The 26,800-nt window shown below is 35.3% G+C and overlaps 2 protein-coding genes across 3 annotated transcripts in view; one reads left to right on the plus strand and one right to left on the minus strand.

The window, feature by feature from the left end:
• LOC100243227 (uncharacterized) overlaps positions 1 to 26,800 on the plus strand; it is an 86,199-nt gene that overhangs the window by 43,573 nt on the left and 15,826 nt on the right. The gene's annotated exons all lie outside the window — the stretch shown is intronic.
• LOC100241508 (AP-1 complex subunit gamma-2) lies at positions 1,363 to 26,569 on the minus strand. The gene is made up of 18 exons (XM_002265154.4): positions 26,207 to 26,569; positions 23,679 to 23,981; positions 23,330 to 23,471; positions 19,873 to 20,046; positions 17,532 to 17,711; positions 13,138 to 13,292; positions 12,409 to 12,499; positions 10,799 to 10,962; positions 10,135 to 10,189; positions 8,793 to 8,915; positions 8,275 to 8,370; positions 7,190 to 7,317; positions 5,742 to 5,846; positions 5,363 to 5,622; positions 3,980 to 4,231; positions 3,721 to 3,896; positions 3,082 to 3,186; positions 1,363 to 1,756 (listed from the first exon to the last, which is right to left on the minus strand). Exons 1-18 carry the CDS (start codon positions 26,236 to 26,238, stop codon positions 1,661 to 1,663), a joined length of 2,637 nt encoding a protein of 878 aa, XP_002265190.1. The 5' UTR covers positions 26,239 to 26,569; the 3' UTR covers positions 1,363 to 1,660.

Below are 26,800 nucleotides of genomic sequence, written 5' to 3' on the forward strand. Positions count from 1 at the left end.
GGTCTGAAGGGGGAGCCACATGTGAATCTGATACGGTAGATATGGGGTGAGTACAAATAGCAGATGGAGGGGGACATGAGTGGTTGGTGCATCACAATCATATATATAATACCAACTCCATAAGCCAGAGGCTCACAAAAGTCAAACTCAAGCAAATCATGCTGTCCTTTCTTCTATGATGCATGCATGGTTATGTGTGCACAGAGAGACTAGCGTGAGCTTGATGGAAGAATCCAAGGCCTTGCATGCTTGATTTCATTATTATATTAAACTGAAGTACAACTAAGATGGCCAGCTATCTTCTCATACAACTATACCAATTCCCATTTCCATGCCCTCTTTTCTAAACACATATGTCATTCTGCGCCTCGCCTCTCCGGTTTGTCGTGAAAAAGAAAAAACACCTAATCTACTTGTTTCTTTTTTACTTTTTAGATTGAACAAGAGGTATGATGCATGACTTTGACCAACCATCCTTATTTAAGATTAAATGTTGAGAATTATCTTAACCCACTATTTTAGCCATATGCGGAACATTTTTCTTTTTATGAAAAAGGGGAAAACAAAAAGATTTCTATTGTAAAGTTTATATTATTGTTATTATTATTATTTGTTTTGCAATGTTGATGTCGCAACTCGCAACTTGCATGTAGGGCACATATGGAATTATAGGAGAGTGAAGTATCTGATGTAACGCTGGAAATTATCCAGTCGCTGTTAGGAAACAACACGAGGGAGAATATTGGGAATATTTGAAAGGCCCCAATCCAGAACGACCGAGAGGGATGTATCCATGTAAGGTCCAGTTTCAGGAATTTGTTTTCTGAATTTTCAATTTTTGTGTTGGCCTCTGTTTAAATGACCAGAATGGCCCCGAGGACCAAGACAACATCCAGAGAAAGACGCATAAATATACATACATACATACTAATACACGTTACTTTCTATCCTTTGTCATCAAAGCAAAGGGCAGAAATACACATGCTGTGGAGGATATCATTTTGATTGTTTTCCGATTCCACCCTCAAAAGTACAGCGACTCCTGTGGACACAACTACAGCATTCCCAATAATTGAGTTCAAATTTTTTACTTTTCATTGAGATTTCCATAATGGTATTCAAGCAAAATATAGAACCTGATTTAATTTTATATCTTGAAAAGGAAATTAATAAATCCAAGAATTTACAACTAGAATTGAACAAGCTACATTACTGATTTGCAATTCAGTGTGGGGTTAATGAATTATGTGATCTCTAACAATAAAGCTAGCAGATGCAACTGATCCAAGCTAAATACCAATAGCAATAGTGATAGCAATAGCTCAAATTCCCAGCATGACAATACCATATCTCCCTTCCATCTGCCTCAAATGCAAAATTCAATTTCCTCAATTTCCGTAAACAAATATTTTATCATAATGTACATTGAAACAGCTAAGGATAGGATAGAATTGCTAAGCCATTTGGCAGACCCCAAAATTCAAGTCATACAAACGAAGTCCCAATTGCTATAGGACATACCACCCAAAAATATAAGAATTAAACAACAGATTGCACTATGACTACAGACAACCAAAGAGACACTTCTCAGTTGAAAAAAGAAAAAGGAGAAAAAAGAGCCCATGCATCACAGCACCATCTTTACTATCTTTAAATCACCTCATAAGTCACGAGGGAAATTGTTGATTTGTCCTTCCTCCAAGACATCCTTGTTGTTCATCTTGTAAGCTATCCTTATGCGCATGACAAGAGGTTTCTGAAAGTGACAGGATTTTGTAACAATGAAGTATCTAACGAGCAAAAAAAGTTCTTAAAGAGATGAGTTTTTGCAGAGCAGAAATGACTCCTGACTGATCCAAGAAATTAGTATAGGGCTTTCTTGGGTTTATTTGGTGTTACAAGATCAAGCAAACATGAAATAATTCACAGCCTATATATTGATCAGATTTATGTTAACTTCAACAATGCATGTCAGATATTGCATTATAACTAAACAAGGCTGTTCAACCATTTGAGAAGAAAAAAGGCTTATGCAATTATTTTGTGTTCTCTAGGCAATGGCTCCTCTTTTTCCCTTGGGAATAGGGGAGAACCTGGCATACATAAGCTTGTGCCGCAGCAGAGGTGGTTTCTGTGAAGTTAGCATTAAACGGACTTCGAATTCTTGGAGTGACATATTGAATGAAAAGGAAGTTTCTGACCTTAAAACTGATAATTCCTACAGACAAGGTTATTCTCTCCTTCAATATCCACGAATATAATGCAAAACAACAGTCTCCCATCTGCTTCCCAACCTTTTTGTATGAGAGATGGCAGGGTAGAGGAGACTGGGAAGGGTTTAACGTTTCATGCAAAATACCAAGTACATGATGAGTGATAAAGCCAGAGTGACAGGAAATATCACTTGGAAAATCCAGACACTTTAGCCACCACTGCATCATTTTATCCAATATTGTGGCATATATATCTGTATTAAATGATTTACCTCCATGAGCTTTTATTTTCTCATGCAATCCGCATATCCAACTTCCATGGCATATTTGAACCTCTTTTTCAAGTATGCCAATGCATAAATTAGAAGGCAATAACAAATGTAGACTTAGTTAGTTGTCCCTAGGATAAGCATTAACTAAAGCCTCTATCCCCACTTTCCAGTAGTTCCACTACCATGTGCCACCACATTAAGACGGAAATAATTTGTACCCTGCAGACTCATGGAGAATCAGATTTAAGGTGGTCATCTTGCAATTCAATATACAAGCCAAGCCATAAATATTATCGATTCACCCGATTCCATGTCTCAGAAGCACTTCAAGGATGCAGAATGCCATCTTAGGCACCTTAAGAATGAGACTTTGGTCAAATGATAATACATCATATTCCACTACTTTAAAAAACAAGAATTCTTTGATTTTGTTCATGCACAGATTGATGGCCTTCTACAATTTCTACTTTGTTCATGTTTGCCTTAACAGAAATTACTATCTTTTGTTTCAATGAATTGCTCTAATCAATGGGAAAATAAATTGCCAAGATATTATTTAATGAGCACATATATTAGAGAAAACGCAACTCATGTACCTTCCCATGTAGGCTGTTAGTAACTCGCAAATTTTGTGTGATAGACCCATTTCCACTTGCAGGAAGTGTGTTGCCACTGGCTGAATCTAAGTGCAACTGAAGAAACTGTGACTCAAAAACACCAAAAGATATCTCAATAGCATGTATAAAAAATGTGACAATATCACATGAATTTAAATTCTCAGCATCAAACTTAACAAACTTCCAGTAATCAAAAATCAATATAGAATAGCACAAAAGCATAGCACTTGTTAAATTACATGAGATTCATGAAGACTGTAAGGTTAACTACCTGAACTCAAGCTTCTAGAACAGAAAAATGTAGGACCATGATGAGAAACCATGATTTAAGTCATACCAATTTTTTCCCCACGATTTGAAAATAAAGTGAGCAGAAAAAATTGAAACTGCAACTAGCTACCTGAAAACTACTTAATTCTTCACATAGAAACGTGAATATGCAAATTACTTTTTTGATTGGGAAAAACAGAAAGTAACATGAATTTTACTACTTTATGAAATTCTGGAAAAAGTACACATAGATGGGTCAAATTACAAATTGACATATTAACAGAAATATAAGTAATACAGTGAAGAAGAAACAGAGAGTTCAACAGATTGACAGTCATCTAGTGTTACCTTTGGGACTGCTGCCTGGAAAATAAAATCTGTAAAGATATTAGGTGACAAATTTGTAAAACTGGCCTGGACCAATGTTGTTTGCGGATTTGCAGGTGTCTTGGAGAAGTTGAACGTTAGCCTCAAGGCACTGCTCTCAAATGCGACTATAGATGGATAAACAGGACCATTGTCCTCTGTTTAAGAAGAAGATGGTAATCATTATCTTGAGAACAAACTTTACAGCCTAGTAAATTTCAAGTGCTAATCAAGTGTTTACCAGGCAATGGTAGGTTGGGGGCAAAGCCATCCAACAAATCCATCATAGGAGCAGCCCCTGCAGGAGATGAGGCTTGAATGGATATTGAAGAAGGTGATGACAGTCTTTCTAATGTGGGAGCTGGCATCTTGTTATCTTGACTAGAAGATAAAATATCAGGTGTAGATAAGCTGCTTTGTGCCGGAGGAGGTGTTCCAATTGACAGAAGATCCAGGAGAACATCTGTACCAGCTTTTGGAACCTGAGTCATACCTGAAATGCAGGAGAGGGAGAGAGTCAGAATCAATATGCATTTAAGATTAAATAAGTTACCATAAAAAAATAAAATAAATAAAAAATAAAAAATGATAGAGAAAATGGAATCTTAAACAGAGCACTGAAAAATTTCAACTTCAAAACAAGCTATTACTAATTCCATAAAGGAAAATACAACCTAATAAATGGTTGTCCTCATATAGAACAAAGAAGTAGAATGCACTTTTACAAGCAGGAAAAAGCTACTCAAGCCTCAAGGATGGGCTGCAGAGGCCTTCAATATGTTGTATGAGAGCATTTGGTAGAAAGAACCACAATTGAGTTTCTGAGAGTAAGTGGCAGAATCATTTTTCTTTTTTCCTCATTGTACTCCAAGAGTACAAAGGGATAGAGTAACTAAAAAATATTAAACACCATTCATATTACAAGAGAGCAAAATATGATATCTGGCAGGCAGGCCTCATTGATTCACATCCAATGCATTATTATTCACAGTTTTTAATATTTATACATGTGTTCATACTAGTTTCTAATATATGTGGCTACTATTTCCAATGTGCAAGGTAGGGATGGGCAAAATGGGGGTTGGGTTTGTTTCAACTTGGGTAGCTCTGTGGCCACATGGGGAATATCCCACACTAGGAAGTAGTAAAAGGAATAAATATAGTGATAAGTTGATCCTTCCTTGCTGTAGTAAGAAGCAAATATGAGGGAAAATAAAAATTTTTACTTCATCTTCACAAAAGAAAAGAAAAAGGTAGAAGCAATTAATTGTGACACGAAAATCATTAGTTACTTAGTCTAGTTAGTTACTAGTTTAGCTAGACTGAAGCTGAGCCACTGCCTGTTAAGATCATGAGAATTTAAACACTTTATCTCATTAATTTAATGATCAAACAGATGAAATTTTGAAAATAGGGGCCTTAGACCAAGCCAGACTTTGGAAAATGTTAACACTTGCTTGAATGCAGCCAAAAAGAAAAAAACAGAAAAAAAAAAAAAAAGGCTAATACAAGTGGAAGGATAATGAATACAAAAACAGATGCATAGAGCTAGCATACATTGGAAAATAATGGGAAGAGATGCAATTTCTCAGGTGATCATGAGATATGAATCTCAAAAACTAACCTGACAATGATGAACCCACAGATAAGTCAACACCAAGAAGATCATGAAGGAAATCACCACCAGAAGAACTAGGTGCAGGGGTATCATCTGAACTTAGATCAAGTAAATCTACAAGAGGAGCAGCAGGGGGTTTGGCAACTCCATTTGGAAGATTAAGTGAAGCCCCACTTGACATTGAAACAGTTGCTGGCATAGAACCAGCCCTCCTTCCATTGTAAGTTGCCTCATCCAGAACTGGCATCCTTTCTACCAGCACAGACCTGTAGACATTCATCCAGAACTTCTTTAAAAGATGGATATGCTTTACATGTGGCAAATTTCTGGGGAAAAGACATCAAGCACTGAATGATACAAAATATTACAACTTTCAAATGCATACCTGATATTTTGATGCTTCCCAATAATGGAATTAAATTCAATGGATCTCTGCTGCAATTCAAGCACAAGGCTTCCTTTACACTGGACAATTATATCCCTTATCCTCCTATAATTAACATTTAAAGAACAATTAAAAAAAAATTCCATTAAAAAGTAGCTGAAGAAATTATAGTAAAATCATATGTTCGGCCTTTAACCCAACTAAGTTGACTTGATATACATAGCCAGCCCAATACCTCATGGTTTAAGCTGTTGGGTCAAATTGTTAGCATAACATGGTATCATGGCCTTGGTTTTTGGGAGGTCATAAGTTCAGACTTCAGTGCTTGTTAATTTCCAAAGAACATATGTAAGCACAAAGAAGGCCGTCAATGAGGTAGTGTATTGATGTTTTAGTCCAAGTCAGATTGATATACACTATCGGCCCATTACCTAACAACTTAAGCCTTTGGGTCATATTGGTAGCTTAACAAAGACATTGGACAAGAGATACATTAAAGGAGGTCAACATAGATAAAGATATGTACAACATATTTAACAAAGGGAGGAAAATATGATAGACTCTAAAGGTGACACAAACAAACCAGGTTTACTTTACTGAAAAATGGCAACAGCAAAAGACAAAGAAAAGGTTTCACAAATTTGACTTAGAGATGATATAAGTGGGACAACTATGAGAGATCACCACGTCCAATTAGTGGCTTGAATGTAAAAGAAAAGAGAAGGGAGCAAAAACAAAGGAATTGTAACAGGAAGCTCAGAGGATATTAAGAAAAGGGAACTGAAATTATTTTGCTTAAAAAGAAACAAAATTACTATAACTTAAGAGAAGAGAGGACAAGAATTCATTTCTTAAAATAGATCCATCTTAAACCAGGCTATTTAACCTTCAAAAATAGAACATGGTTAAGTGATCAATTCACTTTCAATAGAAGGCTCTGTACAGACCTGAAGTGAATCAAATTGAGAAGTAGACAAAGGACAATTTGGAAGATAAATTTCCAAATGATTTATTTGAAAATAACTAGGCCACAGTTATGAGAGTCAAGGCGCTATTGCCAGACACAAGTTCAAGCAAAATTGTCTAGAAAGAGTTTCTAAAAGAATCTATGGACCAATTAAAGGTAAGAAAAAGCCTCAGTTGCACAACTAAGCATCCAAATACGCAGGAGAGCTATGACACAGGAATGAGAAAATAAACCATCTTAATAATGAAATGAAATCTATGAAGGGTAGATAGCCAAAATCAGAAAACCAACAGGATAGCCATAAACATTCCAAACTTATGCAATGGCTAGTTTGAAAACATTTACATAAGAGCCATTCACTTTCTGAAGTTTTACAAATGCTGTGCATATATTAAGGGTCAGTAGGGAAAAAGTTACATCAGGAAGATCATGGGAAATAGAACTTATAAACATTTAAATAGAAGAAAAGGCATGAACATACTCTGAACAAGATGGGAAACGACATGAAAGCTTTAAGAGAGCAATCAAAGCCATAGCTCGAGTTGTGAGATCTGAGGTATGGCGCTTAATGGCAATCTCAATGACATCCACAGCATCAGACTCTGTTACCTGCTTTACATATTCAGAAAATGATTACTTAAAACAAGAAAATGATTATTTCAAACAAGAAAAGAAAATAAGAAATTATACATACACACACTAGCAAGTCCATGCATCCAACTTTTGCCACTAAATAGTGACATTCACATAAGATACAGCAATGAGAACTTTTCCCACATTTATGTATGTTAGGCTGACAATTTTACAATGTTTTCAGAAAACTTATAAAAAGCAATAAAGATTTTAACAAGAAAAAAGAACCTAAAAGGGAAAACAGGAGAGAATGACTGCTAGAGAAGACTGTATAGTCTACATCCAGCAATAGCGAAGAAAATCATCAAAGGAAGGCACAGTGAGGAATTAGAGAGGAAGGGAAGAAAACAAAGGTGAGCCCCTACAAGATGAACCCTTTTTCAAGTGGAGACTCTTAAGTTGTTCAGGATTACAGTTTTAATGGAATCAACAATACACCAAGCTGGTAATAAAGTTTCAAATATTTTATGGTACAAATACATTTACGGGCATCAAAGAAAAAATTCCCTGAATTTACTTACCAGCATATTTTGAATGAAATTTTTAAATGCCAATAGCAAAATATATGTTACCGGTGTTAATGTCATTCCATTTATTGACAATTTATAATATAGTTGATTGTAAGCATTTATCTCTCTGACATATAAATGAAACACAAGGGTGAACCACCTTAGTTTATTACTGTAACCATGTAGCAGCATTTGATTTCTTAAACATTGAATACTTCAGCTGCACCCTTTCACTCTCCTTGGCATCCTTTAACAAATGTGACATTCTGATTATAAAAACCTTAGCAGAAGGTTTGAGTCAACTTCTATGATTGCAAACTTTCCATAGTGCATGCACATTCTCAAAATTTTATAATATTTCCAGCATTCTGTTGTAGACATTTACAAAAGAAACTGAACCATAGAAAATAGAAGGTGAACTCACAGTTATAGGTTCCTCTATATCAAGCATTCCAACATTATTGACTAACATTTCACCATATTCTCCAATGCACCAGACCGCCACTCGTACAAGGCATTCCTGATAAAAATATCAAAACAATCTTCTAAGAAAGAGTGAGAGAATAGATTATATGAACACTCAGAGACTACTGGGTAGTGGAAATGGGAACAGATTTTTTTTTAGAACTAAATATAAAAAAAGAAAAGAAAAAAGAAAACTTAAAATGATCCAGAAAACATGTCTAATCACCCACTTTTAGAAACTGTTTACAGAAATATCCTCCAAAAATGACTCTATCTTGGAAAACTTTAAAAACGGTTTTAATGTTCTGAAGCATGCAAACACACTAATAATTGCAAATGGTCTAAAATGAGCATGTCTTTTGCTTTTATTTTTGAAAATACATTGTTTCTGGAAAAAGAAAAAAGGCATTTACATTTCCACTACCAAATAGGCCCCCAGGTACTCAAGTATTAGGATTTCATATTAAACCTGCATACCTGTTCCACTGATGCTTGGAATGCTCTGTAAAGGGACCTTACTGTATATCCATGGAGGTCAGAAGCATTGCTTATTACAACAATAAGGGCATGCCAGACTTCATCTTTTACAAAATTTCCAGCCTATGAAGTGTAGCATAGAGATTAGTACTTTCTAGAAACAACATATAGTTTGTCATGTTAACAAATGCTCAAAAAAAAAAGAAAATAGTTTCAAAGGTGACACAAATTAAAGGCTAAAACAATTAGGATCAAAATGGTCCTATCTGAAAACATATGAGAAAAAGGGAAGGTAGAGAACACGGACAAGAAGTTGCAAGGAAAAATATAACCTTTTACTCAACAGTAAATATTGCTGTAGAGTAAGCAAAACTGCCAAACACGATTTTCTTTATCTATCCCAAATATTTGATGCTTTTCCTGGCTAGAGATAAAACTAAGTGGCTATTTAATGAAAGAGCTAATCACGGAAAAATGAAAAAAAAAATGGCAGGTTTCACTTTTTAAATGTGTTTGATAACATAAATTTCATAGCACTTGTCACTAAATTTTTGTCTAAAACTTAGATTTTTCAGTTAGAGCATAATGTAGTTTTTCGATTGCATTTTCATCTTTCAAAATTTATTTTAAATATTGAATCCTTTCTTAGCTTATCAATATTTTCTATGATTTTTTTCCCTGTTCTTATAAATATAAAAATAAATTTTTAATATATTTTTAAAAAATTTAACTAGATTTAGTTTTTTACTTGTTCAAGTCTCCAACTATACTTAAACTCCTCTAGTTTATTCATATATTATATCAAATTAATAGCAATAACAACAACAAGAATATATCATTACTAATGTGCTACATAAATTATAAATTAAACATATATTATACTTGCAAACTAATTTTCATTCTAAATATTTATATGACAAAGGTTTTGATTTCAGTAGTTTATATATATGCAAAATTAAAAGCACTTTATTAAAATTGAAACAATAATTTTATTGACATGTGCTCTGTTTTTCAGACAAAAAGAAAAAGATAAAAAAAAACTTAAATAGTTATTCTAGGGACTTCATATGGATCGACTTAATATTATATTAAAATGATACAACATTTGTTAAAATACATCACATACAAATTGATAATACTGTATTTTCCAAGTCCTATAATAAATTATTTTCAAACTTCAATCATATTTATGTTATCAAATAGTTAATTTAAATTTGCGAAGATAATTTGAGTTTTATTATGCACCCCAAGTTAATATTTCAAAAATTGAAATTCAAAAACAAGCTTCAAATATGCAATTTAGAATCAATAGATTGGACGAATTTCTGTCTTTAATGCATACCTCAGAAAGAACCTTGAGCATCTGATCAATGTACCATATTTTCTCAGGGGAAAACCTAAAACATGAATAGTAAACATTATTTGACAGAATATTACCAGAAAAAGAAAAGTTGGAAGACCAAAAGTAGTTCCGATCTTTTATTATGGTTCATTATGTCAACTAATTCTACAAATTTATGTACATTCAGATATGTGTGTAGCAAGTCATAAACTTAGTCTATACCCACAGTAGGAGAAGATATGAGGATTAAAATGAAACAAAGTGTAATCTACATATAAGTCAGTACTAGATAATTGTGACAATCGACAGAATGCAACACACTGATAATTGACTGACCAAATTCCTAATGAATGTTGCTTTGCTAGGATGGAGGCATGGAGCATGCATCAACCCCAAAGTTTTAATAGGCAGGGAATGGTGTGTAAGAGTGGAGAGTGATGGATGTACACTACTTCAAGTCACCTACTATTTTTCCTATGCAGGGAACCATTATCAATCCAGAACCACATCAAGTTCTCATAGTAAGTAGCTTGATGCATTGAGACTACTCTTGCATATTACAGTTCATACAACAAGCAGCAAGCAAACTGAAAATGCAACTTCTCAGACAAAGAAGGGTAAAAAACAACTTTAAATTAATGAACATTTTTGGTGTTTAACTTACTTTTCAACAATTGAGCAAATTTTGGCGGTCAGATCTCCCTTGAATTCTGGATCGCTTACTTCAAGATAATCAATTAGCTCTTTTGCCAAAGGCTTCACATTGCTGTCATTCACTAGAACATAAATAAGTTCAAGGGCCCTTTTCCGAATTGAAGCATCTGAATCCTGAAAGAGAATATTAAAGTTACAAGCTTTCTATATGTATATTAGAAGTGGCTGTGGCAATTTTGACACAATCCGATAACACAACTAAAAAACTACACGAATTTTAGTAGGTTTGGGCTACGTGCAATCATGTTCATGTTATAATCATGTTGACTCGTGATTCGTTTGATAAATGAGTCATATTCGTGTTCGACCATTTAATCTGTCTAACTCATTTAAGCTATTTGCTTAATTGTGTCAAAATGACCCATTTATGATCCAACCTGCTCATGACCCATTTAATCCATATAAATTTATTAATTTTATATATTTTAAAAATTATAACAATTAGCACTATTTTTTTCAATTATAAATATCATATAGTTAAAAAAACTAAATATCTAAGTAAAATTTTATAGATTTCATTATAAAGATTAAAAAATAATTTATAATTAAAACATTAAATAAAATAATAAAAAATAAAAAATTAATATTTTAATTTATTTTCCATATTATAAACATATTGTAATTAAAATTAAATAATTAAATTAATTAAGATTATAAAACTTATACCTTGAAAGTTAAATCAACTAAAAAGTATTTTTTTTTTAAATAAATTAAATTTTAAATTTTAAATAGATTAAATGGTTTATAATAGTGTTAATAGATTTAATAGATTAGAATTTTGTTAACAGGTTAGAATTGTGTTAACAAGTTATTTGTGTCAATTTATAACCAGTCTAACCCATTTATTAAATAGGCTAAAACAAAATGATTGTGTCTTGTTATTCATGTAATAGACAAGCTGTGTTCATGTTAGGTTTTTGACATGATTATCAAACAGGTCGCATTTTGTTAAACTATATTCACAATATTTCTTATCTCAACATGACACGACCCATCGGTATCCCTGACTGGAAGACATACAAGAATGGGCATTTGATTTCGTGTACAAACTGCATCATGTAAAAATGTTTAAAATCATTCTATTTGATTTGATTCCAAGACATGTACTAATAACAGCTTACACTAATCAAAATGCAAGAAAATGAAAAAGAATAAAGAACATTCATTTTGAAAAAAAAAAAACGGAAGAAAAAGGAAACAGAAAAAAAACCACAGATTCAATATGGGTAAAACAAAACTATTTGCTGCACTAGCAAGTGCACAGGAAGAAGTTTGCATCCCAAATTCCCAGTCAATGTTGGTCCAGGAATTACAGTATTTATTGAAGTACAAGAACATAGGCAGCCACACAATCATGTACAATATAACTATCTTCAACTAATAATGTGTGTTTCAGTTGATAATAAACACTTTTCTTTTATAGGCCAGTCAAGAATGAAAAAAGTAAAACAAACTAAGAAAGCAGAAAAAAAGAAACTCTTTTAGAGTTTTATCAATCAAGATTCCAGTAACTTGTTGAAGTGTTGACCCAGCAAGAAATTGGACATTGCCATACAATACCTTTACACATTCCAAAATTGTTGCCCGATGCCTCTGCACTGCTTGCGCATCTACTGTAATAGCCTTCATCAGCATATTCAATGCAACATATCTGACATACAACATTAGGTTCGCCCATATAAAATAGCAAAAGGGACAAGCCAATATGGAGATAGATAAGAGGAGGACAAAATGCATGCATCCAGAATAACATTTAATGAAAAATAATCCAATCTAAGGGCTGGAATAACTATAGGGCCAAAGAATAACAGAGCATGCAATTAGTTTTAGGTTACCAAAGAATCCCTGAAAACAAATGAGAATGCAAAAATATCATTGATCAGATCATAATTTCACCTCCAACAGTGCAAACTTCGGTGGTAAAACAAATATAAGTCGACAATACCCATGCATCCACATGGTCAAATTTTAACCTAGGTGGCCATAGGTTGTTTTTCAAGCCTTATGTCAGCTATATGGCTAGAAGCAACTTTTGACTGTTACAAGCTTCAAGCTTACTTTGTTGTGAAGCAATATCTCAGGGGAAAAAAGATCTCTTAACATGACATTTACAGCACAACACTATCAAGGATATTTGAACCAATCTTTAACAGGGAGAAATTATGTGCTCCTGTTCAAAAAATGTCAACCCAATGATAATAGCAACTTAGGAATCTAATCAACAAAAATAAATAGACCATATATTCATGCCTAGGTTGAACTCCAAAATAAAAAATAATGAAAATTTACCTGATATTGTTGTCACGATTTGACAAGAATCTTCCCAAGATATTGATGGCAAGCACACGTAAGCCACTAGTATCTTCAATGCTCATAATAGTTTCAACACATTCATACAAAATGGCATTCCCAGCATTTTTGTTTGACTCAGTTTTTGTTGCCACCTAGAAAAGGAATGTAGCATGTCATGAAACCACAGTAAGTAAACTTTGTCCATTTATGCAGCGTATTTTTTTCTAGGTAAATAATAGCAGCATGCACAAACACATGTAAGGTAATAAACTCTGTCCCTTTATGCAGTACATTTTTCATAGGCAAATAACAACAATCTACATGCCACACATGAAAAAAGGTGTCCAGCGAAAAGCCTACATGCCACACATGAAAAAAGGTGTCCAGCGAAAAGCGGGTGAACCATGGTGCACTGGGCCTCTACAAGGAAAACTAGAAGCCAAATGATTCAAAAAAAGTAGAGGGTGGGAGGTGGGGGTGGGGGTGCGGATGTGGGTGTTGGATGTAATTTTGATAGCCAACAAAGCTACAGATCCTAGAAAAAAAGGGATTGGGAGGGGTGCTTGCAAAATAGGCTGTGGGCATAAATGGATGGACTGGATTGAACTCTGCATTTCTACTATTTGATTCTATTTTTAGTGAATGAACCCAACATGTTTCTTTCAGATTTCCAGGGGCTTGAGGGAGGGTGACCCCCTCTCCCCTGTTTGTTTTAGTAATACGAGCATTTTTTTTTTTTTTTTGTCTTATTTCCAGCACAGTGCAGGACAGTTTTATCAGTTGGTTCAAGGCTTAGAATAGAGAAAAGAGGGTGGAGGTTTCCCATCTCCTCTTCATGAATGATATGCTACTCTTTTGTGAAGCTGGGAAAGAGCAATTAATGAACTGGAGATGGACTCTTATCTACTTTGACATAATTGCTGACCTGAAAGTCGATCTTCAGAAGAGTAAGCTCATACCAATGAGGGAGGTGCTTATTTTTGGAAGAAGGGAAGGAATTTGCTTGCTTTCTAATTGTGTCATTCATTAGGGGCTCCATTCAAGTCCTATGGTGCATGAGATCCATTAGAACAACATTTTAAGTGGAGGCTTGCATCCTGGAAGAAGCATTACTGGTCCAAGGAGAGCTGACTGAAGTTCATCAAAGCATACTCTCTAGTTTGCTGACTAACTGTGTATCCCTTTTTTTTTCCTTTTTTTTTTTTTTTTTTGCTAGGGTAACTGTGTATCCCCATCTGCCATTACTAAGACAACCATTGATCCTGTCAAGAATGTTCAACACGACTTCTTGTGGGGATATGTTTTCCCCGAAGGCATCTAGTGAAGTGGATAACAGAACGTTATTGTATAAGGGTAAAGGGGATAAGAAATAAGAAGCCTTTCTACCCTAAGTAGGACTTTACTCAAGTGGATAACAGTTTGTTTTTGTATAAGGATAAAGGGGGTAAGAAATTAGAAGCCTTTCTACCCTGAATAGGACCTAGTAAATGGTTGAGGAGGTTTGTAGCATAGCAGGATTGTCTATGGAGCTGCATTATTTTAGAAAAATTTAGGGAGATAGACAAGAGTTAGGGTTCCAAAGAGGTGGAGGAAGGGTATGGAGTGGATTTATAAAAAACTACTAGAAGAAGTTGGGACGATTTCTAGCCTAGAACTAGTATTTATGTAAGGAATGGATCCAGAGCCAAGTTTTGGTTTGATGGGTGGTGTGGGGAGTATCCTCTAAAATATTGATTTTCTACGTTGCTCAGAATTGCTTTCTATTAATATGATAGGATTGTGGATATTTGGGTAGCAATGGAAGAAGAATGACATTGAAGTCCTATTGTTTTTTAGATCTTTCCATGATTAGGAGGTGTAGATGGTGAATTTGCACATTCGCTCCTTGGTTACTCAAGGAATAGTGAGGACATTAGTATGGACATGTGTAAACAATGTGTGCTTTCAACTGCTCCAAAGCAGATAAATAGTCAGCTGAACACTTGCTTCTCCACTGCTCCAAGGCAAAAATCTTGTGGCAACTAGTTTGTTCTCTATTTAGAATGGCTTGGGTGATGCAGTCCTCTATGAGAAGCAACCTCCTTAATTAGCATGATTCTTATCTTGGAGGGTCACTCCTGTGCACCTGTATTATTCGTTATGGAAAGAAAGGAGGGTGTTCAAAAACAACGAACTCAGCTTTATTTGGATGTTTTCAGGGGTACATGGGCCGGTCCAAATTAGGGAAAGAATTTTTTGACATTGTTCTGTCACATTAGAGGGATTTGGAATGACCCATGGTGATCAACGGTGATTTCAATGTAGCGAGTTTTCTAAGTAAAGGAGGAACTACCTAAGAACTGCAGTTGAAATGAGGCATTTTTCAAAAATCACTGAAGAGCTTGATTCCCTCTAGTAGGTGGAAATTTTACTGTGTGGTGATTTGAAGAATTAGTCATCATCTAGGTTGGATCACTTCCTGGTTTCTGAAGAATGTGAGAATCATTTCATTGGTCTGAACCAGAGTGTTCTGCCAAGATCAGTTTCTAATCACACTCCCATGTTACGAGATGGATGTGGGCTGAGGGATGGGTACAACGCCCTTCAAGTTTGAAAATATGTGGCTGAAAGAGAAAGGGTTTAAAGACCAAATTAGAAATTGGTGGGTGCACTACACTGTTAGGGATTCGTATAGCCACATCTAGGTAGCCAAGCTGAAACCCCTTAAGCATGATCTTTAAGCTTGGAAAAGAGAGGTATTTGCAAATGTCACTTCCAACAAAGCTGCAACTCTAAATCAGATTGGTTTTCAGGATGCAAAGGAAAGGGAACCATTCTTTCAAACAAGGCAATGAAGGAGTATTGCAAGTGGGCAGCAATGGAAGAAGTCTCATAGAGGCAAAAAAACAAGAGAATTATGGCTTAAAAAGGAAGATTAAAATACAAAGTTCTTACATAAAATAGTCAATTATTTGGCTAAAATTAAGGCGAATGGAGTATTGTTGTTTGAGGATGCAAACATAAATGAGGGAGAGGTAAACACTTTTCATAGCCTTCTTTCTGAGTTGGAAGATTGGAGACCCAAGCATCAATGGAATGATTTTTGAAATTTTTGGTAGTGATGACTCAGAACATATAGAGACTCCATTTTCTTAGAAGGAGGTCTTTTCAGCACTCTCTAGGTTGTGTGTGTGTGTGTGTTGTGGGGGGTGGGGGGGTAGGAGGATTTGTGCAAAGGAGAAGACAATATGGTTGATCACATCCTCCTTCCCTGTTGAAAAGCAATCATGTTGTGACAGTCAAATTAGTTTGAGTCTACAAATCATTTTCGCATTCACTATGGTTGGGCCTATAATCTTTAGAAACTTTTGTTCTCCTTTAAGATTCAATGGGCATTCCCATGGGTGGCTAGCACATAAGAATTGTGGACAACCAATGCCAGAAGATGTGAACGTGTAGGCACATCTTTATTTGGTGCATATAGAGACGGTGAAATGGCATAACTCCCAAAGAGTAAGAGCAAACTAATTAGTCATTGAAAGCCATTTTCCTCTATTCTCTTTCCAAAGGTTTAGCTTCAGGAATGCCAATATTGCACTTCTGAATTTCATTGATGGGACTGGGTAAGGGTCAAGGGTTAGCATTCAATCTTCTCTCCTTTTCTTTCTTTCTTTCTTCTTCACCCTTAAGCATTCCTAGTATTAATCCTAGGTACTTGGCACTCATCTACAAATAACTTAGACTCAGACCACAGAAAACAAACAAACTCCCTTTTCAGCTTTTGAAGAGAAAAAACCACATCACAGAAAGTAATGTTGTTCTAGGCCTTCCACACTGTTCAAAACAAACACAAAGGACTTACTTGTCAAACCTTCTTTCGCTTTTTGCCCACAAAAGAACCATGTCAACCCAGCAAAGTATCTTTAACAGACAAAGAAAGCACCCAAGACACCCCAAAAAGTACAAAAATCAGCTCCCATAAAACCCATGTCATTTCACAATGGAGTAGCAAATGATCAATAAATTCATCATGTCCAAGGCATAAAAAACACCTATTTGCTAAAGACCAACCTTTGACCCAAGGTTAAAACTTTACCCCACACTGCCTCCCAAGCAAAAAAAAAAAAAAAATTTGGCTGGACCCACAAAATCCAAATTCCACTCATTGTTTCTTTATTAGTGTGTGCTTTTTAGCTGCTTTCCGTCAGGTGAACGTATATTTTGTTTTCCTCTTAATAAAATTTCTTTATTTATAAAAGAAGATTGGAAAAACAATCAATGTTTCACTGGAATGCAGCTCATGATCATTGACGTGAACAGACTTGCAAGCACAAATTGCCAATTACCAGAATACTATATCTCAAATAATAGAACAAAGTATGGTTGAAAGAGAAAGCATAGAAGCAACAGACCTGAGCAAGAATGTCATTCATACAGTCACTAGCATCTGCATCACCTTGGCCCAGCACCCGTAAAAGCCTAAGCAATCTGATATGGAGGAAAGGGTCTGTAATCCCAGCAATATCGTACTCAGGTGCATAAGGACTGTTCACAACATCCTTTAGAACTTTGACCAAAACCTCTGTGCACTTCTACAATAACAGAAAAATAACTTGTCACAACAGGAAAACCAATAGCATGTCAAAGCTTAGGTGGTGTTTGTTTTTTTACTTAACTCTAAATAGAACTTTAATGTTTAATAGTATTAAGTATTAGATTGTTTGTTTTAGTAATATTTTATTTCTATTAAGCATTAAAAAGTAAAGAAAAATCAACATGTTGCTTTTTCCATTTAGAAAAAGCCAAATATTTTGGTTTTTTCTATTCAGTAAAAAGTTTATAATAAGTTATGAAAAAGTAGAAAAACAAACAACCTAAAGTTTAAAAGCAAATTGCTTTCAGCAAAAATCTAAAAAAACAAACACCCTCTTAGTATCATTGGTCAGTTTCTTTCCTCAAGAAAAAATCACTAAATTTTGTAGCTAAATAAGAAACAATTCCATAGCTGATTACCAATACATGAAATAATTAAAAGATAAGCAATGAAAGAGGAAAAGGGTAGAATTTGGTATTCATTTTCAAAAAACACAAACTATGTAAAGACTCAATCTGCCCAAATAGGCATTATTGTACATCCATATATATTTTCTAAATTATAAACACAACGTTATTATTGTATATTTGTATTCAGAATGCAAGGTTAGCTAGTCTGCTGTACCCTCTTAACCTACTTCAAAACAGATGTTATCAGTTATAAGTTAAAACCAAAAAACTTTAACAGAAATGTATTTCTAGTTACACTATTAGCTGGAATGTCAAAGGTTTGTGAGATAGCAGGAAATTATGTATTTTAGGAGCATCATCAAAGAAGACTAGGCATTTCTTGTGAGAACCAAAGTGGAGGCCACAACTACTACTGTGATTGGAGACTTGTCAGAAGGAAATATGCCAATTTCTTCTATCCCAAGAAGCACTTGGTGGAATTTGTATGAAGCACGGATGTTCTTCAGCAAAGTCAGATGAAACTTCTGGAACACAAGATGGCTCTCATAGATAACTTAGGCCCAAAATGCAAATGAAATGAAAGGGACTAGAAATCTAGAATTTCCCAGCTACCACAAGCTTTATAGGAAGAAATTTCTAAATGGACGAGCACCTCAGTGAGGCATCTTAGACTTAGCCTAGTTGTTAGGAGCACAACCAAATAATTAGTAGGCTGGAGAAGAAAATCTTAGTAGGGTAGCACAGGACAAAAATAATTCCCTTGAGTTTCAGATTAGATGCAACCAAAGGTCATCATCCTCCCAAGTGAGAATTCCCGGTGGGTAAATAATTAGTAGTTGTGGTAGAAACAAATGTGATTGCTTCCTTTTTCCTCTTTTTTTTTTTTAATCTGATCAATTTCCATCCATTTTAGATTCCAATGATCAATGATTGGCAAAAAGTCTTGTCCCTTTTTCCTTCCTTAATTAAGTAATAATAAGTATTCATTCATGAATAAACAGTATACGATATGTCCATTGCAGAGAACAACATTGGCATGGATTGGGCATGAAAAGGGCTGGCCAGAAAGATATCAAATTGAAAACAGAGGATAGAAAATTAGCAAAAACAACCAAGTTCTATGAGAATCATTTACATACACTCATCAAAATTGATCCACACTGGAGCCTTAAAAAGCCATCATACTATCAATTATGTGCTCCAGTGCATAAAATTCATAGCTTCAACTGTTTGGATATCTCCTGATACAAACCTTTCCATGGATATCAAAAGGTTCTCTTTTTCTTTTCCATCTTCTTTCTTCTTTTTAATAGGCTACACTATAACTGTTTTCTGTAGAGATCAAATTGAATCTCATGAGAAAGAAAAAGGGGGGAAAAAGGTTGCAGCTAGGCATAACCTCCAAATCCAAGCACCTTAGCCTTGGCATTTTTGGATAACCTTTGGCTGATAGACTGGGTAATATAATGAAGAAACTCTAATTATCTGTGCTCAGTTGTATGAAATGGAGTTCTTGTGCATTTTCACATGGACTTTGTTGCAGCATGACACCTCAAGCAGAACATAAGTAGCAGATATAGTCATCAATCATGTTGTCAAATGACCAACACATGGAAAGGGGAAAGGAGGGGGGAAATCAAGAGAATTTTTCCACACAATACAGGGCAGAAAGTTACATATGATTCAATATGACAGAATGTTTGTTTCCAATATGCAGGCAACATACTGACTAGGACGTGGTCAAGTTACCTTCCTAAAATGTTCAAGGGCTTCCACGCTGACTTTGCATATCTCTGTACAAAGCTGAACTCCAGTTATCAAAACTCCATGGTGCTTTTCTTTAAGTAAGTTGGTAGCAGGATGCATAAAATTTTCTGCCAGATCTGGAACTTTCCTTATAATCCTTATAGAGCATAATGCTGCCTATTTTTTACACAAAGTAGGTAATCAATTCAAAGTCAAGAAAGAATAAAGACATACAATAGACCAAATAAATAAAGAGAAACATTAAGTATTAAACCCTAAATATATATATATATATATATATATATGGTTCAGGTATAATTTATTTTTTTTAAAAGCAACAACAAACATAAGAATTGCAACAAATTGACCAAAGCCTAAAGAAAATAAACCTAGCAAATAATAACAACGATGGATAGTAAATATATCTTGAGTAGTCTAACAAAGAATGATTGACCTTCTATTCAATGAGAGAATTATGATCTTTTTTATTTTCTTTTTTCCTATCGTGCTAAGATTGAAATTGTCAAAATACATTCTTCATAAAGCCTCCAAGAGAAAAACATAATGAAGAGGATAAAAAATCTCAATCCACTTCTAAAATGGACGAAAACGATAAGAGCACAAAAATGAGAAATAGATTGCCAATGGGCTAGTCAATCAACATTAGCAATAATATCTAAATATGAAAGTTTGTCTCCTAATAAGACCATTGGTGCCCTTCCTCCATAAGGAGGGCAAAAGGTTGACAAGTAAAAGTGAAGAATGGTTGACAAGCAACTTCATAGTCCTGATATACATCACATCCAAAAGAGGTAACTAGTCAACAAATTTAATTATTTGAGTTGGTGAAAGGGAGACCATAGCTATGAACACGTGGATTGGGTTGGACCATGCACTAGATAGTAAGAGATTTCATACTAGATGGAGATCATGGATGAGGAGGCGTTTCTCCTCAACAAGTTTTGCAATCTTGGTGAATGGAAATGACAAGGGACGGTTTAAAGCAACCAGAGGATTTGGGCAAGGAGATTCTCTTTCTCCTTTCCTTTTCACCACTACAGTAGGCATTTTAAGTAGTATGCTAATACGAGTAGGGGAAAATGGTATTTTGGAAGGGTACTTTATAAAGACTTGTTCCCAACCATGTAAATATTGTCCGCTTTGGACCCAAAGAGACCCTCACGACTTTAAAACGTGTCTACAAGGTTAAGAGGAGTCTATACTTATATAGCGCCAGGAACTTTCCCCCCTATCCGATGTGAGATGTCACAAACACCCCCCCCCCCCCCCCCCTTCCAGACACAACATCCTTGTTGTGTCTAATGGGATTGCAGGGCCAAACAGACAAACACCTCCTACGAAGCCAAACAAACCCCCATACCAGGATTGGAGATCAGCTCTGATACCATTTGTAACGACTCGCACCCAACCGTGTAGATATTATCTGCTCTGAACCCAAGGGGGCCCTCACGGCTTTAAAACGCGTCTATAGGGTTAAGAGGAGTTCATAATTACATAGCATCAGGAACTTTTCCCCCTATCCAATGTGGGATGTCATATTATTAGTAGGGAGGAGTAGAACTAGAGTATTACATTTGCAATTTGCAGATGACACTATCTTTTTTTCTAATGCTAATGCAGGAGAGTTGCAAAATCTTAAGTTTCTCCTATTGATTTTTGGGCGCATTTCAATAATTAAGTTCAGGAATCAATACAAGCCAAAATCAAATTAGTAGATTGGCTTTGTTGTTAGAATGTAAAGTTTCTAAATGACATTTACCTTATTTGGGTCTTCCACCAAAGGAGAAATCCTAAGGCTAGCATCTTAGGATTTCTCCTTTGGTGGGATATCACATTATTAGTAGGAAGAAGTAGAACAAGAGTATTACATTTGCAATTTGCAGATAACACTATCTTTTTTTCTAATGCTAATGCAGAAGAGTTGCAAAATCTTAAGCTTCTCCTATTGATTTTTGGGCGCATTTCAAGAATTAAGTTTAGGAATCAATACAAGCCAAAATCGAATTTGTAGATTGGCTTTGTTGTTAAAATGTAAAGTTTCTAAATGACCTTTACCTTATTTGGGTCTTCCACCAAAGGAGAAATCCTTAGGCTAGCATCTTTTGGGATCCATTCATGGATAGAATTTCAAAAAGGTTGGATGAGTGGAAAAAAAGTATTTTGACTTTAGGCGGAAAAATAACTCTAATTCAATCATGTTTGTCTCACATCCCTAGTTATTTCCTTTCGTTGTACAAGATCCCATCCTTAATGGCAACAAGCATTAAGAAAATGCGAAGGGTCTTTCTTTGATCAAGGTTTAGGGAGAGAAAGAAAGATCATCTTATTATTTGAATTCAAATATGCAGGCCTAAGAAGGAGGTTTAAGGTTTGGGAGAATATCTCTAAGGAATAAAGCCCTTTTAGGACTTACCCCTAGCTAGGGGGGTGTTTCACCCAGTGTGGTGGCCTGAGCAACAAATACTCATCTAGGCTAGACCATTTCTTAGTCTCAGAAGAGTGGGAAAATCACTTTAATGGTCTCTCTCAGAAGTTGTTGCCTAGCCTATGTTTGATCATGCCCCCATTCTTCTAGACGAAGAAGGGAACAGGAGTTGTAAACCCCCCTTTCATTTGAGAACATGTGTTGAGTCTCCATATATATACAACCATAAAAAAATTTTGAAAAAAAAAAAAGGAATGGAAGTTTATAAGGCAATATAGTTGAGTCATCTATATAGCCCTTAAGGCCTCGCTCAGGTGGAAAAAGGTTGTGGGAGGTTCCAAATTCAAGTCCTAATAGGATAAAAATTTACTTATCAAAAAAAAAAAAAAAAAAAATTAGTTGAGTCATCTATATAAGTTTATCCTCTTTGTTCTTTTCCAATCCTAGGTTTGCAAATATGTGGATTTTTTTTTTTTTTTTTTGGGGGGATAGGTAAGGTTTGCAAATATGTGGATTTAACCCTCTAGAATTAATATAATTATTAACGAGTTAACTAAAGTACGCAGGTGATAACTCTTGAGTATTGCCAAGATCCAAATCCTATATTACTAAAGTGTCAAAGTCCTTGACTGAATATGCCCTTGAGACTTGGCTCAAGAGGCAAGGGGTGGGGTGGTAATGTGGAAGGTTCCAAGTTCAAGTCATGATAGGTACAAAAATATAAATGCTATCTATCAAAAATGAATTCTCTTATCCAAATGATAATAAAAGAAACCAATAGGGTCTTCTATCTACAAATAGGAGATTCTTTCAATATGTGGGTTAGGTTATAGGTGGTGGGTATAGACATATGGTTGACTTCATAGATTGGTTGGGGCTTGGATGAGGCACAAAGCATTTTTTTGTGTTCTCTCTTTCCTATTTGCACTTTGTATACATCCCATATACTCATATGCTTTTTGCGCCTTTTAATACATTCTCTTACTTATCAAAAAAAAAAAAGGGAATGCTTACTTTTTTCCGAATATTTGGATCTCGAAATTGCATCAATCTCTCCACTTCAGGTGCAAGATCACGAGCCATTTCTGCTGAACAAATATTTCCCAGAGCACAAAGAGCAAGTCCCACAATGTACTGGTTGTTATGATTGAGATCTCTAAATATAAGTTAAGGTTCCTGCAAAGGAGTGATGATTTTTTTTTTTCTTTTCGACTTTGTAAGAATATCGTACCAACGATAATGTTTTTTTTTTTTTGATAGATCGTACTAGTGATAAAGTTTATCTTGGTAAAGACAAGGACCAGCTGCCTGGTCTGAAATTAGTCAAGCAAATGAAAAATAAAACCTACTTAGAATTGGATACTGTTTTAATGAGTTTGTAACCAACATAAGAACTTCTTGCCTTTCATCAAGAAGCAACATGAGGCCAAGATATCCTATTCTCTTTTCCGGAAATCCAGCCGCTGCAATCAATTTCAGGCACTCCATTTGACCAAAATGTGTGGGGTAACCAAGCATGTGAATGAACATGAGCTTTGCTAGGTTACGGTGCCTATAGTCATGATCATTTTCACTGACTGATGCACGAATAGCAGCACATTCCTTTCTTACAACAGCACGTTCCTCTGCTGCGGTTTTGCAAGCACGGATAGCCCGAATCATGTCCCTACATCAAAATAGTAAACATATGTCACACGATGGGATAAACATGCTCAATTTAAGAATTTTAGTTTATTAAGAATTAATATCCACTTAAGAAGAAAACATAGCAAATACATCGATAAACTGTTTGATGCAAGTAATAGCAAATATGGTTATAAACAACATGGATGGAAAATTTATGATGGAAACCATTTGAGGAGGGGAGTGGCAGGAATAGCTTTAATTTCCAATCACAACTTGTAAGAGAGGGAGAAATACTCATGCAGTAAGATTTATCACATATTAATCCAATATGAACTACATCTATCGTAAAAGTAACTCATACTATGAAACATATCACTTTCTAGTTTATCCTCTCTCTAATACTTCATTGTAAAAGCAACATAATTGACAAATTCCAGGTTCTAATTTAAACAAACTCCCTCTTGAACCTTTCAGAATCAAACAATTTCCTGAACATTGAAGATACATGAACCAGAGAAAGAGAAAGCAATTATTTTTGCAGAATTGCACTTAATGAAGATAAGTTATCTAACTGGTGTAAACAAGGAAAAAATTTCCACTGACTTCAGACTAAAAAACAGGTGTTCAAAGTGCAAATTGAAGATTCTGAAAAGATAAGCAAAATGGTGCACCAAAAATTCCTTTATAATATTCAAATCCAGCTTTCATTTAATGAATGCCATATCCTCACACCAAGCTTCCCATTATATATATTTTAATCAGATATGTATTGTTCAAGGATTAAAATTTTTGGTTCATCACTTCATCTTGCATTGACGGGAGAACTAAAAAGGTTTAGAGGAAATTCTTTTTTTTTTTTTTTGATAGGTAAATAAGATTAGTATTAAGAGAAAGAAAGCAAGGTTTAGAGGAAATTCTTGTAGTTGGGAAGGGTCAAGGATTTAAGTACCATTTAGATGACAGGAAGAGGCATGAGTGACAAAATCAAGCAGCCTCAAGTTGAATAAGTACTTGACCTTTTTGCATGCTAGCCTTCTAGAAAAGATCATAATGGCCTTGTGGAGGAGAGTATTAAGGTTAACTATGGCAATGTGAACTTTGTGGGAGAACATGCGACATGAACAAGGCCTATAGCTTGCAGCCCTGTATAAGTACATAGGGATGTGAAAGGATGAAGTTAGAAAAATGCTCAGTATTTGATATTCCCCTTCTTATAGTCTTCCCGGTTTTTTTTCTCAAATGTTTTATTGAGATGTTGTCACTGAGTATTACGCACTACTTTTTGGAAACTAGAAATGGAGGGTGACCAATTGTCTAGTTAAACTTTTTGCCACAGATTTATTGCAACTCCAATTTGGAGCACTATGAAACCTAATGTCTAATGAAAAAATAAAAAATAAATCTGAATAGCTGGGTTGCATATAAAAAAATTACTCTTAAGTTAGGCAATAACCTCCTGGCACTGAACCAGTCCATACAACTTCATTCCTCTGGTTTTGTGGCACTGACACTTCCAAAGATAAACTATAACGACATCTGAGCCATGTCAAACACAATACTCTTCTGACACACTTGGACAAGTATCAGACAGACGAAACCCATAAAAAAACTAAAATATATTTTCTTGACATCTTATACATGCCCGACAGGATTCAAACACACCCAGGACCTCTCAGGAGAATCAGGACATGGCTATTTTATTGACAACAAAATATAATGGACATTGAATCTTTGAAATTTTAAAAGCACTCAATCTGATTACTCAATTAATCAGATAAGATAACCAGATAGAGAATCTGGTTAGTAGTAGCGAATATGAAAAAATACACTCAATTAATCAATCTGAGTACTCCCACATCCTAGCCATATCCGTGTGGAGTCAGTAATGAAGATGTCAATCAATAATAGTCATTCACAATAATCCTTCAATGAGAAAACTGATGATCCTACCCAAAGCTACAAGCATTACACTAATTTATTACTGAAAAACGAAAACTAACACATCCTACAAATCGACTACCAATGAATCCAATAACGGAAAAAATGCACGTATCCACTAAGACTCGAACACAATCTTCTCCAATTTTGTGAATTCAATCCGAAAACCATGTATTTCTTCAAATTCCCCAATCAAGTCGACCAAACAAACCGAAAACCAAGCAACCTCGCCACAACACACCTCAATTAAAGGGCATAACAACAAATTCCTCCTAAGTCTCACGCACTTGACCTGATAAAACAAGAAGATGAAGACCCGTGGCTCACCTCAGGCGCGTTCCGGACGAGAAGGGATTCATGATTGGGTCCGTCGTGAAGCTTCTGGCGAGCTCGATCGGATCCGGAATGGACGAGGAGCAGGGACCGGTAGATCAGAAAGGAATCGTAGAAATAGATAATCTGAATGAGGGAATCGAGATCCGGATACGTTAGTTCGGAGATCTGAGGGATTTGGATCTGAGAGTATGAAACTTCTAACGAATAAATCTGAAAAGAGGCTTTCCCCTGCAATCACAACGAATTGCCTCTTCTTTCCTTTGTGAGCGTATTTTCGTTTTGTAAGCTAATGGAAACAAGAGCACCAGCTCCGGAATTCCACTGGGAAGGTGCTTCTATCACCCGGTGGGGACGCAGCTGGATCACTTCTTCAACGTGATTGGCCCATGTGAAATGAACCCGTGAGAAAAACGTTTCATTTTTGTTTCTGATTTTCCTTCAAGCGGGTGAAGGTGAAATTTTATTTGTTGGTGAGGTAAGGTAGATACCCTCTGCGCCACACGAACGAAAATGGGTTTTTTTATTTTTACTTATTATTAAACGTGATCGTGACAATCAATTTGAAATTTCACTGGGGTACTTCTA

The sequence above is a fragment of the Vitis vinifera genome, chromosome 1 (assembly GCF_030704535.1).
Source record: "Vitis vinifera cultivar Pinot Noir 40024 chromosome 1, ASM3070453v1".
Taxonomy (NCBI): domain Eukaryota; kingdom Viridiplantae; phylum Streptophyta; class Magnoliopsida; order Vitales; family Vitaceae; genus Vitis; species Vitis vinifera.

What these genes read in the sequence shown, in the direction of transcription:
- LOC100241508 (XM_002265154.4), bottom strand. Translation starts at nt 26,238, where the DNA reads ATGAATCCCTTCTCGTCCGGAACGCGCCTGAG. An exon ending in CGTTTCCCATCTTGTTCAGA is followed by an intron (nt 5,847 to 7,189) that starts GTATGTTCATGC and finishes TGTTAATTATAG; the next exon opens with GAGGATAAGGGATATAATTG. An exon ending in TCCAGGCAGCAGTCCCAAAG is followed by an intron (nt 3,187 to 3,720) that starts GTAACACTAGAT and finishes TTTGAGTCACAG; the next exon opens with TTTCTTCAGTTGCACTTAGA.